The 16493-nt window shown below is 36.9% G+C and overlaps 1 protein-coding gene across 9 annotated transcripts in view; it reads left to right on the forward strand.

Moving 5' to 3' along the window:
• ADGRL2 (adhesion G protein-coupled receptor L2) overlaps positions 1–16493 on the forward strand; it is a 240018-nt gene that overhangs the window by 200303 nt on the left and 23222 nt on the right. For all 9 annotated transcript variants that reach the window (XM_038745865.1, XM_038745866.1, XM_038745867.1 and 6 more), the window contains 6 exons: positions 835–957; positions 1198–1403; positions 2474–2647; positions 6823–7032; positions 7737–7957; positions 9960–10026. In XM_038745865.1, the coding sequence (XP_038601793.1) occupies positions 835–957; positions 1198–1403; positions 2474–2647; positions 6823–7032; positions 7737–7957; positions 9960–10026 (1001 nt within the window). The remainder of the gene's footprint in view (positions 1–834; positions 958–1197; positions 1404–2473; positions 2648–6822; positions 7033–7736; positions 7958–9959; positions 10027–16493) is intronic.

The following is a 16493-nucleotide window of genomic DNA, read 5'->3' on the forward strand; positions in this document are numbered from 1 at the left end:
AGGAGTGGGCTATATTTTTAAGCCTTCCCCCAAATTAAATAGCCTTTCAAAATGCTTGAGATAAACTTGTCTATTTGGTCAAATAGTCTTATTCTAAAATAGTTTTAAGTTACTCAGGTTCTTGTTTATCATTTTTTTCATTGTCTGATAAAAGCATTTGTCTTGAAGCTTATATAAGGTTAGAAAATGAATAATGGAGTAAAACAGGACACGTATGGGAAGGAATAAATACCAAGTTAAACTCAGATGCAAATTCATGTTTTGTATGTTGATTACCCTGATCTAAGTAGTTTTACAGATCAAAGAGAAACCAATTTTACAGGGTTATCTTATATTATCGCAGTTCTGCATTACATGGATTATGCTTTTAAAACTTCAACAACTAAGAGTTCCATTGAAGTCTGTCTGCTAAAGTCTCCTTAACATGAGGATCAGAAAATCAAGTTGTGCAAATTCCCCCAACTGCACTCGTATAATTTTGGGCTTTACATGGAACATTAAAAAAAATGCAAGCAGATATAGAATTGATCTGTATTTGGATCAGGCTTTATTCTTAATGATTCATTTATGCATACTATGTATAGTATTTCTCATGAACTGACACCATTCAAACCTATGAAAAATAACAAGCAAACCATAAAAATTCATTTTAAAAAGGTGCTGCCAGGGTCAAAGCGTCTTTAATTTTTCTCAGACTAATAAGCTGTTTAAAGTGGTTGGGTTTCAGTGGAAAGAAAGCAGGAACATTTTTCAGAAAATTATCACCTGCCACTTTGTAATGTGATTTAAAAAATATGTTTTCCGCATTTTACTTCTCTCTTTCGGCTCAACCAGTTTTGGAAGTTGCTGTACTCAGTACCGAAGGCCAGGTGCAAGACTTGAAATTTCCTCAGGGTAGTAAAGGAGGCAATTGGATTCAGCTTTCGGCAAACACTGTCAAACAGAACAGCAGGAGTGGTAAGACCGAATGCAATAATCATTGCTTTTTTTAAATTTGCCACGTCTGGATCTAACAACTTTATCAGCTAATTCTTAGATTTCTGACAAAACAAATTAGGAATGGGATACACAGTTGTGATTCTTTAATTAAATATCATTCAAAAACCTCATGGAAACTCTTAGCTGTTGCATGTCATTGATTTATTAATTTTTCCAGTTTCCACAAACTAATGCATTTTTATTCCTCCTCTATTTCAGGTCTTGCAAAGTTGGTATTCATTATATACAAGAGTTTGGGACAATTCCTTAGTACAGAAAATGCAACCATAAAACTAGCGGGTGACTTCATTGGCCGTAATAGTACCATTGCAGTGAATTCCCACGTAATTTCAGCCTCAATCAACAAGGAGTCCAGCCGTGTATACCTGACTGATCCCGTACTTTTTACCCTGGAACACATCGATGTGAGTTATTCTAATGAATTAGTAAGAAGGTCATAAAACCAGCAAGATAAAAGAGCAGAGCTGAAAAAACACCTCTCCATTTGAATTTTAAATGTTGGATTAGGTCAGAGACACAAGTTTATTTAAGTCTATGAACATAAAATTAAATGAGCCTGGTTCAGTGATTATTAGAACTTAAGTGTATTCTTAATGAAAGCTAATTCAGTAATCAACATGAAAATGTAAATGACTCTAATTTGTTTCTGAGTGAAAATTAACTCTTACCTTAGCAGCAGGGTAGCAGAATATTAACCGTTTAATGCGTCAAGTTTAAATATCTGTAGAATTGTTTGACCCCGTTCTTCAATTCTAGGCTTAGCCAATATTTAAATTAACATTTATAAAAAGCAAGGAAGTATGATTCATCAGCATTGCTGGGCCTCCACGTTCACTCCCAATCTGTGTGTTGGAATTAAGTTGATAGTTAATTGACTGAATCAAGTTACAGTTTTATCTGCATTGTGTTGGATTTTCATGTTTCAGAGCATTAAGAACAAGCCTCAGAAAGCCAAGTAGATTGTCAGAACTGGCACAGGGAAATAAATATATATGAAGTTATTCCTCTTTTGTACATTCACCTACCTATTTGCTCTGAGACGAGCCTTGAAGATCTGACCGTGATTCAGACCGCTGCTTATATGTCCCTTTGAACTGACCAAAAATGAGGAAGAGAAAATGGATTTTTTTAAAACACTTGGTAGAGAAATTATTTAGAATAAATTCATCGCTTAAATTTTATCAGAAAAGAAAAATGATTCTAGTGCACCATGAGTATATAAAATCATAAGATGGAAATTGTAATTGTAGAAAATGAGTCTTCAGTAATTTCGAGTACATTTTACAGTGTTTCGGACTATAAAGTCCTTTTAAGCTAGATATCTGCTTTGTACAATGTAGTCCACAATTTTGCTGATGAAAAACTTTATAGTCCGAAACCTGCCAAGTTTAATCTAAATTACCCATATTAAACAATTACTATTGCCATCTTAGAGAATAAAATCCTAATTTTCTCTTGTCATTGTATTTCCCAGCCTGACAATTATTTCAATGCAAACTGCTCCTTCTGGAACTACTCTGAGAGGACCATGATGGGATATTGGTCTACTCAAGGCTGCAAACTGGTTGACACTAATAAAACTCATACAACGTGTGCTTGCAGCCACCTAACCAACTTTGCAATTCTCATGGCCCACAGGGAAATTGCAGTAAGTATTTACATTGGTAATTAGCAGTGGAAAAACCCTGAGAGATTCCATACAGCTTATATAATAGCTCCTCCATCCATGGATGCATATTGTAACCTCAAAGAATTGTCTGAGCTTCTTGCTGTGTCTACATTTATAAATGCTTTTTAATAGTCTCAACTTGAATATATCAATATTTTTTCTCTGTCTATCCAAAGCAGCTCTCACTCAAGGGTAAATAACCCATATTGTCTTCTTGCATTTTGGGGGAAAGAAAGGGTGTGAGAATATTCTGTGTTATGTTTCCACTTAGAAAGTCCAGTTATAGTCTTTGAATTTCTCAACACTCTGCCACTTTTTAATTGCCTATTAGACTAAGTAAAATGCCTGTGAAGCACCAGAGCACGAAAAATTGGAATGGTTTCTAGACTGTGTTTTGCATTCCTGCTAGTGTAGGGAATGTAGGGAAAGGCCATGACATCAATCAATCAATCAGTCGTATTTATTGAGCGCTTACTGTGTGCAGAGCACTATACTAAGCACTTGGGAAGTACAAGTTGGCAACATATAGAGACAGTCCCTACCCAACAGTGGGCTCACAGTCTAAAAGAATCGCAAGAAACTTAAAGACTGCTTGAGAGTGAAGCTACCAGACCTGCTGAGTTATTTACACTGCATTGTTAGGATAGAAAGTTGCAGAATTGAAGTCAGGGGGCAAATCCACCATGTTCCTCCAAAATCAAAGTAACTGGGGATTAAGAGGTGCTCTCTAAAATATAATGCTTTGGAACAAAAAAATAATTTTACAGATCAACCAAGATATTTTTAAAAAGTATGGACACCATTTTTATAGTATTAATTTTATAAATGAGTAAAATAAAAAATGACCTCCCAGTAATATTTATACAGAGGTGTGTGTGTGTGTATGTATCTAGATATATCCTTACAGTCTTACCTGTCCAAATATGCATACTTATCAAACCCTCCCCCCTAAACACATATAAATTCATCAACTCAAACTGCTTTTAGAATACCTTGGACATCTGGAATGAGTGATACACATTTCCCCAGGAACTAAACTAGTTACTGACCATTAGTTTCACTGCTGGTGAAATCTGCACTTTTTTATGGTATTTGTTAAGCGCTTACTATATGTCAAAGCAAAAGGGTAGGTACAAGCTAATTAGGTTGGACAGTGTCCCTGTCCCACCTGGGGCTCACAGTGTAAGTAGGAAGGAAAACAAGACAACTGAGCCACAGGGAAGTTAAGTGACTTGCCCAAGGTCACACAGCTAGCAATTGGCTGAGCCAGTATTAGAACCTACGTCTTCTAACCTTCCACTAGACCATGGTACAGGATCTGAGTGATTATAAATTCATTTTATCAGTGCTGTGACTTGCAGAAAAAGCTTTTGTACTGCAAAAGTTGACTATTTGGTTCAGTAATAGTAATAATAGTGGTATTTGTTAAGTGCTTACTATGTGCCAAGCACTGTTCTAAACGCTTAAGTAGATACAAGGTAATCAGTTTGTCCCACGTGGGGCTCACAGTCTTAATCCCCGTTTTACAGATGAGGTAACTGAGGCATAGAGACGTTAAGTGGCTTGCACAGCAGACAAGTGGTGGAGTCGGAATTAGAACTCATGGCCTCTGACTCTTTCCACTGAGCCACACTGCTTCCCTCTTCAGCACAATGCCTCCCTGTCATACTGAAATTTCTCAGAATTTGATTTTGTCATCATTCTCATTATTTAAACAGAAAATAATAATAATGGCATTTTGTTAAGTGCTTACTCTGCAAGCACTGTACTAAGCACTGGAGTAGGTACGTACAAGATAATCAGGTCCTACATGGGGCTTGCAGTCTAAGAAGGAGGAAGAACTGGTATTGACTCCCCATTTTGCAGGTGATGGAACTAGAGAACTTTAGTGACTTGCCCAAGGTCACACAGCAGGTATATAGTGGAACTGTGATTAGAACCCATGTCCTCTGGTTCCCAAGCCTGTGCTCTTTCCTCTAGGTCACGCTCCTTCCCTGATAGGAGGAAAATATCCTGGTTTTGAAGCAGTGGAGTATATGAAGAACTCCCTAAAAAAACTGCAGCATGAGTGAAACCTTTACCTAGTTCATCTTTTAATCCATCTAGAATCCCTCATTAAAGTTTAAATGCCTGCCGACAAGTTAATTGAGATGAAAGTTTATTTTCTCAGATTATTCATGTCTACTGATGATACATTGAAAAAGTCTCGTGGAGGATGCCCAAACCTACTGGTTTTATTCTGCAATCTGGCATAAACTCACCCGTTAGTAAATTTTCTAAGGTCAGGGAACATTTTTGCCAATTCTTTTGTTTGTAATCTCCCAAGGATGTAATACAGTGCTCTGCACATAGAAAGCACTCAATAAATACAATTGATTGATTGAATAATAGTGATGGTTTGGCTTCAGACAGACATGGCTTTTTATTAAATAATGTTATTTTCAATCAGTAATAACTTGTGATGTGTGGTTGCAATGTGTCAAGAGCTCGTAATCTAAAGCAAGGATGAAGGTCTTTCAGAGGAAACTCTACATGAACTACATATAACAGTGCTTTGCACATAGTAAGCACTTAATAAATGCCATTATTATAATTATATAAGATAAGAGGGTGATTTAACAGCGTAAAAATAAATGAGAAAAATATCCAACCATTCATAACTGGTTAAACGTCTAACTCACCACTCCAGACAGGGGCACCAGTTGACCAATGGCCACAACTTTCACAACATTTTAAAGTTTAAATGGGGAATATCTGCCACCCTCCATTCCTGTATGGAGTGTGTCTCTCTGTGGTGTTAGGAGCAGAAGAGAGAAAGAAAACAACCCTATCATCAGGCACTTTGGATGTAGCAGAAAATTGCTGCCAAAAGAGTTCTGGATCCATTAATAATAATAATAATAATGATAATAATTGTATTTTGGTCAATGCTTGCTATGTGTCAGGCACTGTACTAAGTGCTGGGGTGGATGCAAGCAAATTGGGCTGGACAGAGTCCCTATCCCGCATGAGGCTCGCAGTCTTAATCCACATTTTACAGAGGCACAGAGAAATGAAGGAACTTACCCAAGGCCACACGGCACACAAATGGCAGCGGCGGGATTAGAACCCATGACCTCTGTCTCCCAGGCCTATGCTCTATCCACTTCACCGTGCTGCTGGAACTATGACGATGCTCTGTTTCTGCAAGTGGCTACCTATGCTTCTCTTTTATAGAGGCCGAAGCCTCTTATATGGGGGTTGTCCCAGCTAATTGAGCTTCCTCTGTAAACCCTGGAGTCTTGGTGGTATCGGTGCAAAATTCCCACCATCCTCTCGTGTGTGGGTCTCCAGTTTATGAGAATTTGCCCAGCTGATGGAATTGCTATATGGCAATTCTGTTGTCTACAGGTTTCCCCATTGACCTCATAGCCAGCCTACTCTGGGGTGTGATTTTCATTTATTTTTAATGGTATTTCTTAAGTGCTTACTATGTGCTAGGCACTATGTACCAGGCACTGAACCAAGCGCTAGGGTAGGTACAAGATAATCAGGTTGGATAAATTCCATGTCCCACATGGGGCTCACAGTCTTAATCCTCATTTTACCTCAATGAGGTAACTGAGGCACAGAGAACCTAAGTGACTTAAGAATAGCTTAATATTAAGTTCGTTCTCTCCAGATGTAGAATACAAAATGCATCTTCCAAATGAAAATTATCTCCCTAAAATACATTTGACCCATCCAGGCATAGCAAGTGTGGGAAAGGAATGTGTCTGTTAATTGTTTATTTTACTCTCCCAAGCACTCTGCACACAGTACACATTCAATAAATACAATTGACTGATTGACAAAATAGTGCTCTGGGCTGTCAGGGAAGCCCAGGACCATGTTCTGGGTAAAAATAAATCTTTTCCACAAAGTAATTTTCAGGTGACCTAATTCCTATAAGAAAAGTAAAATATCCTGTCTATGTGTTAACGTATGCCTTTTTATGCCCCCATAAATCTGGTTCTTCAGATAAGCTTAGGTCTAGATTGATAACTGAGTAGGCTGAATTTGTTCTTTTGGGTCCCCTATATAACAACCATGCTGTAACTTTTCCCGTTGAGAGTGATCTTCCCTTTGAATACAGATGTAGGTTCTTAACAAGTCTCCTTTTTTTTTTTTTCCAGTATAAAGATGGAGTACATGAATTACTTCTCACTGTCATCACCTGGGTGGGAATTGTCATTTCCTTAGTTGGCTTGGCCATCTGCATCTTCACCTTCTGCTTCTTCCGTGGACTACAGAGCGATCGCAACACTATTCACAAAAATCTCTGTATCAATCTATTCATTGCAGAGTTCATTTTCCTAATAGGCATCGATAAGACAGAATATACAGTAAGCCTTTTCTGTGACTAATATTTCCTCTTTTATGAAGTAACTGCAATGAAGTTGAATGTAAACGTGACACTGTCATCAAGCGAATGACGAGTGATGCCAAACTGACATGCAAGCATGGGAATGGAGTGTAATAAAAATTAAGATACACACATGCATATCTACTGTCTTCATGTATTTGAAAATGCTACCTTGTGGTTTACATTTGCCCTTTGAAGAAATCTAACTTTCTAAGGTTACCTAAGGAAAGTAATTTAAATATCCTAGGTCATACTAAATCTGAAATTAAATGAATGGAGACATCAGAACATTTTAGGGATGTCATAGAATTTTAACCGCATATTTAAATAGAAGAGCTCAAATCATAGACACATTTTCATGATAGATTTTCTATGGCTATCATATTGCTTTCAATTTGAATAACCGGTTCCATCAGATGGTAGTAATAGTTCTGCCATACTATTGTTTCTTTGTATTGTCAATCTTTTTTGTGATTTTTTTTGAACATGTTACTCTTGAATATGTGTTATTCATTTGTGCCATGAAATTGGATTGGTAGTATGATGGAACTGGAGAGTTTGACATGATGCACCGAGATTTGTTTTTTCAGAAAATTCAATTTAAATTGAATATTGAGTCCTTTTAGCTGATATGTCACCATTTCTAATTATTTGCCATTTTAACCTTTTTTTCCCTCTTTGCAGATCGCATGCCCGATATTTGCGGGCCTCCTTCATTTTTTCTTTCTTGCGGCTTTTGCCTGGATGTGTCTAGAAGGGGTGCAGCTCTACCTAATGCTAGTCGAAGTATTTGAAAGCGAATATTCTAGGAAGAAGTATTACTACGTTGCTGGTTACCTCTTTCCCGCAACTGTTGTTGGTGTTTCCGCAGCTATTGACTATAAGAGCTATGGAACAGAGAAAGCGTGAGTAATTGCAAGTGACCTAAGTGTGTTTAAAGGGAATAATTATTTTAAAGCCTGTTAGCTGTCAGTGAGGGCCCCTGACAGACTAAAATAGCATTTGAAAGCTTTATCGGTAAGAGAATGGCAATGCTGTGCACAAATTACAATCAGGTCTTTTGTAATTTTCTAGGTTCAGAGGATTTGTACTCTGGAGAGGCAGATTCTAAATTATGGTCTTTCTTTTAACACAAAAGATTGACCTGAGTCAAATTGAAAAAGTAAATAACTTTTGGCCTTAGTTGGATATTAAAGAAAAAATTCTTCTTAACTTAAAATCTGACAGGTTTAACCACCCAGTTTAAAGTGAATGCTTCAGTAGAGCTCTTTGTTCAGCTAGCCCTCTGGCTACCTCACATTTCAAATTATGGTAACACGTCATTCCATCCCATATGCTTTGCTTTGAAAATGTTTTGCCAGGCTGCTTGAACAAGATTAAAATTAGACAATGACATTTATTTATAAAAACATATTTATTGGCAGTGACAGGAGGTGGACTAAGACATGTTTCTAAGGATTTCAAATTGCTGGAGGCATGAATTTGCCTCCCAATACTGTTAATTTTGTCCTTTGATAAGATTAGTTACAGTATGGAAAGTTGCTGTGGTCTACAAGAAACTCCCTGATTTGCAGATGATGAAAGATAAATACAAAATATTCAGCAAGGTGCAGCCGTTTGAAAAATAAACCATTAAAATGAAGTCTCTCTAATACGTTTATGAATTATTTACTCAGTTCACCCTCCATTCCAAGTTGAAGTATTTTATGCATATTATAAATATGCTATATAATAAATATTGCTATTTGGTAGCGAAACGTGACATATTCATTCAATCATATGTATTGAGCACTTACAGTGCGCAGAGTACTGTACTCAGCACTTTGGACAGAATCAGCAGATGCCTTCCCTGCCCATAATGGATAAGCATTTTATCTGAGCTAACAACAAAGGAAAATTTTCCAAGATGAATATATGGTATGAAATAATGAAGTAATTTGTGGTGGGTGAGATATGTCTTTACCTAAATAAAACCAGAAGCCCTAAATGCGGGAATTTTGTTTTCTAGTTGTCAAAAAAGTTGTTAGTTGTTTTCGCTTTATGACCTCTAACCTGACGTGGAAATACCTTCATCCCCAAATTTATCAGACTACACATCTCCCCACATAAAGTGCCGCCTAATATCTCACCTCCTCCAATAAGACTTCCCTGATGAGGTCTCAACTCTCTGTATCATACAATCCCACCAGAAATCTCCAGCAGCGTATATACCTATTTATAGAGGTGGGTATTTATACCCATCTCAAGTATGGGTATATATGCCAGAACATTGTATATTCAATTATCTGTTAGTAGATATTTTTATCCCTTTCTCTAATTACACCACTATTATGAAGGGTGATAGAGGAGGAAGGGGTGCTCCTTGTGGGCAGGGAATGTGACATTTATCCAATTTGTACTTTTGAAGCATTTTTGTTATGGCATTTGTTAAGCACTTACTATGTGCAAAGCACTGTTCTAAGCGCTGGGGGGGATACAAGGTGATCAGGTTGTCCCACGTGGGGCTCACAGTCTTAATCCCCATTTTACAGGTGAGGTAACTGAGGCTCAGAGAAGTGAAGTGACTTGCCCAAGGTCACACAGCAGACATGTGGTGGAGCCGGGATTCGAACCCATGACCTCTGACTCCAAAGCCCGGGCTCTTTCCACTGAGCCACGTTTAGTACAGTACCTAGTGGGCACTCAATAAATACTATTATTACTACTATTGCTATTACTAGATAATCTGGACAGATATGTAAGTAGGATGTTAAATCAAATTTAGAAGAAAAAAGTCAGTCATTTTAAGGTTCACATTCATTTTGTATTCGTTTTCATAGGCTTGTCCTGATGCTTTGCGTATGTAGGTTTTTACATTTTCACTTTCATGAAACTATTTAACTTTCACTACCTTTTTTCTCATTGTAGTTGCTGGCTTCATGTAGATAACTATTTTATCTGGAGTTTCATTGGGCCGGTTACCTTCATTATTCTGGTAAGATCACTGTTTTTTATAATTTTCCCTGTTTTTATAGTACTCTAAGAATATAGTTCAAGTTGAATGATCATTTTAGCATTCTCAAAGTTTGGAATAGCAGACCCTGAATTTGTAAAGCTCTATTAGAGAAGAATCTTATACTCCAGGTTAGTTGAACCAAATTTTCATCATTACTGTTATCCTTATTATAATTAATAAAATGGAAATATTTATATAATAATGTGTGTCATTTGCTATGTACAAGGTACTGTACTAAATGCTTGGCTAGGTTCCACTGATCATGTGTAGCTACTAAACATTTTAGGTAATTATGCCAAATTATGATAAAGTTCAGGTGCTGTTTTCATTGCAGTATCACAGTTCTCATTTTATCAACTACTGTATTATCGACATCTTAGTCATGTGTCTTAGTGATGTAATCCTGTACTTGAATTTGGAAGTAAACAAATGGAATCTTTTAGATCAGTATTGATCATATTAAGTTAACTGGAGTAGCTCAAATGGATAGAATATACAAGGTACCTTTAAAAAGAATTATCCCTTGGGTTTTGTAGGAAGATATTCACCGGTCCATTGAAAACTTTGTTACTTCTAATTATGTTCCAGTTAAAGTTAATCTGAGGCAACCCTTATAAAGTATATGTTCTATATGGTATGTAGTTCTTGTGAATTTTGAATTCAGTCTTTCCCTCCCAGAGTATCTTGTGTACTTCTTTGGGGCCCACATACTAGATATCTTCTTTTTTTTTTAATTGGTTCACTTTGTCTTTTAAAATATTTATTTATGGAAAACCCTGGGTATAATAAGTATGCAATTATGATACTCACCTGAAACGAAGACAGTGTAAGTTAAAAGTGATTCTTCAAAACAGTATTATAGAATTATAGTATTAAGATTTTATGACAGTTTAATCGTTCAAGCACTTCCCTATTTAATACATTTTCTGTAGCTACTTCATATTACTGTAAATTTGAAAAGGAATCATTTTTAAGCTCAACTTTGAAACTTAAGTGTATTACTAGAATATTATATAGCTAAAATATCACCATGCATACCATAATACGCTGCTGGAAATTAAAACATACATTTCATCCAACAAATATCTCACCCCCAAATTAACAGAGTTTTACCATTACAGCAATTCTTTTTATCTACACTTGTATTGTTGTCTTTGACAATTCCTGTATGGTGATTCCAATTTAAAATTTCACTGTTTTCTTTCATAACTCATTTAGTAAGCTTGGGGTTTTTTTGTAAGGAGAAATTCCAAATTGTTTTTAGAGCATTTGAATTGAGTGGTAGCATTTGCAAGAAAAATTGAGGTGGGGGAAAAGCAATCTTTCTGAATTGATTAGCTTTATAAATTGACATTAAAATGTAAAATATGGAATCAGGGGTTATTTTTTTAAACAGATTCATCAAAAGCCACAGTAGGCATTAATCCTGACCTCAATTAAGATATACTCTTCTTGTTAAAGAACTTGTGACAAATAACATATGCATAGAGAAATTTTAAAGACTCCCTATGCTGTTCTTCATTTCACCTCTGTTAAGATTTTATCATGTATCCTTATTCTAGAATACATACTTCTTTACCAGACTTTTTAAAAATTGCATTGTACTTAGCAAAGGTCTTGACCATAGCTAGGGACATCTATATTCCCTCATAACCAGGTCAGGGTGAAGAAAAAGGTGAAAAACATTTAATCATATTGACTATGTTCAGTCAGAGTCCACTATTATTTATCGTCCATGTCATTATATTCCTCCAGCAAATCATTTAGGCTGAATAATGAAAGGCCTTTGGGAGCAATATTCCCAACCTAAAAAAAAAAAGAAAGAAACAGCAGCTAGCAATCATAATATAGTTCCTGGGAGCGATCCTTCTCCTACAATTGCTTTGCTCTTTAATCAGAAGAAGAGGGGGGAAAGGAGTAGGAAGGCAAGAAGTAGAGAGAAAGAAATGGACAGAAAGAGTGAAGAGTAGATGATAACTTATGTGCATCAAGCATTAGGTGCTTATTTAAAGAATAGTATCTTTATTATTTCACTTATCTATTATTTTATTTATATATCAGTAACTTAACAATTTAAGTTCCTGTAGCGTATGTTTTACTCCCTCTCAATCAAATGTTATATATTCAATCTTGGAATGAATTGGTTCTCCTCCTCCAGACTGTGAGCTCGTTTTGGGCCAGAAACCTATCTGATGTTATATTGTACTCTCCCAAGCTTTGTACAGTGCTTTGCACAAAATAAGCACTCAATAAATATGATTAATAATAACAATATTGGTAACTATATTCACTCTCAACTTGCTTTGAGGCAAACCAGTTCCACCCAGGAACTCTTAGTTTTCCATAGTATTGGGGTTCCATGCCTTAATTCCTTAATTCCATGCCTTCCCCTGACATCATTACATGCACCCGGTCTTTTCTTCCAAGACCTCATGGCATTTTATCCAGAGAGACATGCATTGTCAGAAGAACATCACTAGTTACAACATTCTGTCCAACACTTATAGGAGAACTGAGTATGTATAGTATATTCCATACACAATTTTAGAAAACTTGGAAAACTATGAAAAAAATGCAGGTTCTAAGGAAGACTAAACTTCCTACTTTTGCCTTTCTGTAGCAAACTTATGCCTATGGGCACAAGGGTTATTATATCTATGGGAAAAGAACATGTAAGTAATGAGCAGTGGGAAACCATTAGTATGCCTGAAACGGTTTAATGAAAGCTTGGATCATGACTCGTCAGGAGCTGTTCTTATCATTTGGACAGCTCCATCTGCATCTTTAATAATTAATTCAGTTCAGTAAGAGTTCAGCCTGCGCTCTCATTTAGAAGTCTCCTTCACAGAACACCTCTCTGACTGCCAATCCCGGCGAGAAATAGGCTTCTGCATGGCTAGCAGCAAAGATCTGGAGATGCAAGTGCAGTTTTAGGGCTGCATTTGCCAGGTAGCAAAAGCCCCGGGGAGGACGAAAAGGGTCCATACATGTGCAGTTCAGCTCGGTTACTTCAGAGCGGTGTTTCTGTTCTTCTGTCTTATCATATCCATGTCAGCACTGCAGGCTGTGTGGAAAGAATTTTAAGCCGTTAAACTCACGCGGACGTGATCCAATTGAACAGATCGATGGCTGTAAGACAAATGGTGTGTTTCTGTAATCCGTGTCCAGAAAGGTCTAGATGTTTTGCCTTCTTGAAAATTCGTACATCTCCTATGTAGCGTAACACAGATGCGGAGTGGTTTTCGTGAATCGGATGTTTCTCTCCAACAGCACCTTCCCTTCGAAGGTACGAATCAAACAGAAACTCCTTGCCATCTGCTTTAAGGCACTCAGTCAGCTCTCTCATTCCTACCTTATGCTGATTCACCACTGGGCCCCAATCCGCACACTTAGTAGAAGCAGCATGGCTTAGTGGAAAGATCACGGGCTTGGGAGTCAAAGGTTGTGGGTTCTAATCCCGGCTCCGCCACTTGTCAGCTGTGTGACTTTGGGCAAGTCGTTTCACTTCTCTGTGCCTCAGGTACCTCATCTGTAAAATGGGGATTAAGACTGTGAGCCCCACATGGGACAACCTGATTACATTTTATCTACCCCAGCACTTAAAAAAGTGCTTGGCACATAGTAAGCGCTTAACAAATACCATTATTATTACTGCTATCTAATGCCAGTCTACTCTATAACTAGATCTTGTCTATCCAGCCTTGCCTACCTTCTCCCATGGACCTAGAACTCCTTCCCTCTTTACATTTAACAGTCTAACACTTTCCCTACCATCAAAACATTCCTAAAATCACACACATTCCCTCCTAGAGGCCTTCCTTAACTAGGCCCTCATTTTCCCTCCCCTCTGCATCATCTTGTGTGAACTTTAAGCCCTTTGATATTCACCCCAGCCCCACAGCACTTAGGTAAATATCTATATATTCTACTGTTTATTAAACATACCTGGAATTTATTTAATGCCTATGTCCTCCATTAGACAGTAAGCTACCTGTAGTCAGGGATCACGTCATCCAATACTGTTGTATTGTACTTTCCCAAGTGCTTAGTACAGTGCTATGCACACAGTAAATGCTTAATAAATGTCATTGATTGATTCCTGCAGTCCAGGAAGACAGTGGGCTTATGGAACCATGGAGGGAAACTGTGAGGAACTTGGGGGAGACTTGCAAACCTCCATGACTATTGCCTGGCCTAGTGGCTCTAGGTAGTCACTATCGGGGGCTTTTACTCCTCCTTTTTCACCCTCTGATGGGCATATTTGTCTAGTAAGATTTGGTGAAGATGATCATTCTAATTCCATCAGTAGCCATGGAGCTTGATCTTTGCAATTTGCTTTATAAGGACAATAGGAAAATTTGACTTCATAAAATTATAGATAGGATTGAAGGGCTGCTGTTTTCAGTAAAGTAAGACCATGCATCTTCTGACTCTCATTAGACTGCTTGTAGTACAATTAGGTATCTTCGTGCATAAGGATATGTGGGAGGTATGTATGTGTGTATTTGCATATTTATTTGGCACATGCAAGACAGTTGTGGCCATGAATAGCCTGCATAGTTCATGCATGTTAGATATGAGGCATAAAGTATCTATGTGTAATTTTAATTTATGTTTTGAAAAAGTATAAAATAATGCATATTTAAAAGCAATTTGAAAATGCACTTTCAAATACAGAAAATATTCAAGAACTTCCTCCCCTAATATAGTATGTTTTATAAAAGGGCAGTGGTTCTTGTATAAAATTATAAAAAATTTCCACTCCAACTCCAAGTGTCATTCAAACCAAGTCCAGTTTTGTAACATTCCGTATTATATGCAAGTTACCAGTGTGAGTCTCTTCATATAAAAGCTGAAGAATCATGCCATTAGTTGGCATACGTTTTCAGACAGTTATTTGAGATTTTGTATGCCACTACTTTCCACCATTTTTTTTCTTAAAACTCGGTTGACAAAAGGACATCTATTTTACCTCTTTGAGAGACTCCTTGGTGGGTAAGATGAAGATGAAAAGAAAAATGTGATTTCTTGATACTTCCTTTTAGACCATTTGCCTACCCAAACAGCTCTAGGTGCTTTAAAACGTACTTAGGTAACCCTTGAGCACATTTTAAAAGATATTGCTAATGTTTTTTCAATCAATCAATCGTATTTATGGAGTGCTTACTGTGTGCAGGCACATGGTGGTACTAAGTGGGAGTGTACAAAACAACAATAAGACAGAAACATTTCCTGCCCACAATGAGCTTGAATAACATCCATTATGATAAATCAGTGAAAAAGAAATAATGCAAAATATGCCTTGTGTTTTGTTAAGGCTTTTGATTTTTATGCTTTTTGCAAAAAGTTAAAACAAAAGGTTAGTCAATGATTTTCAAAAATTCCTGTCATTTCTGGTTAAGTGCATTTTGTGTAATAATGAAAAGACTTGAAGTTTTTAGCTCATAAATGCCTACAGAACAGCACATTCTTAAAAGATCTGAACATTTTTTCATGTCTGTACAAGAGTAAGATGAAAAGATGCATCTTCCCCAAAGGTTACTTCTCTTGTAATGAACGTCTGGTTTTCTTGTACTGAAAGAATCATTTTATGATGCTTACAGACTGTATAAAGAAGCTAGTGTCTTTGAATATGTTTTTTCAATGGGATATCTGGTGTTCTTTCGTTGCTGATTTTTCAAATTGTATCGCATTTCCAGTAACGTAGAAAACAAGTATCATATGCTCTGTTGTCATAGTTACTTTAAGTCTTGAAACTACAGTACTTTGCCATGTTTAAGGCAATTCTTTAAGGCTGATTCCACTGGAATAAAAGGGATGCTTTTAGGTCTTTTTCCTAATAAGCCTGATTCTGCCTCCTTTATAAAGGGAGAAGAAATTGCCATAAATCTGTAGAGGCATACCTTTGTGGTTTTAAGCATGTGACCTACATAGTACCATGTTTAGAAGGGGTCAGGCACTGTGAATGATGGTACCATCCATCCATATCCCACTGCATCACTCTTGTAAAGTTTTTATTCACATGAAAAAGATACCCCCATAGAAGGTGTATTACATACAGCAGTAATTATCTGTTGACAGTATGTATGGTAGATGCAAACTTTACATGTTAATTACCTTAGGAAATAATTTTAAAATACAGATACATTTTGAGGACTGTTAAGTGTTTAACATTTTGAAACGCCTATTAAACTGTAAAATATTGCAACAGTACATGCTCCAGTAGGTCTAAGATAAGAAGGTTGAGTTCAGTTAATGAAGAGTTTGATTATGGCTCTACCATTCAGGGATCAGATTGTCAAAAATAGAGTCAGTTCCAAACACATATTAGGGTTGGCAACTCAAATATTTTCCTACAGACTATATATCAAAATATGCCACAAAAAGTACTATAAACTGGGAAATTGGATAAGGTTTTTCTATTAGGGAAGCAGCGTGGCTCAGTG

This window comes from Tachyglossus aculeatus, chromosome 4 (genome assembly GCF_015852505.1).
Source record: "Tachyglossus aculeatus isolate mTacAcu1 chromosome 4, mTacAcu1.pri, whole genome shotgun sequence".
Lineage (NCBI taxonomy): Eukaryota > Metazoa > Chordata > Mammalia > Monotremata > Tachyglossidae > Tachyglossus > Tachyglossus aculeatus.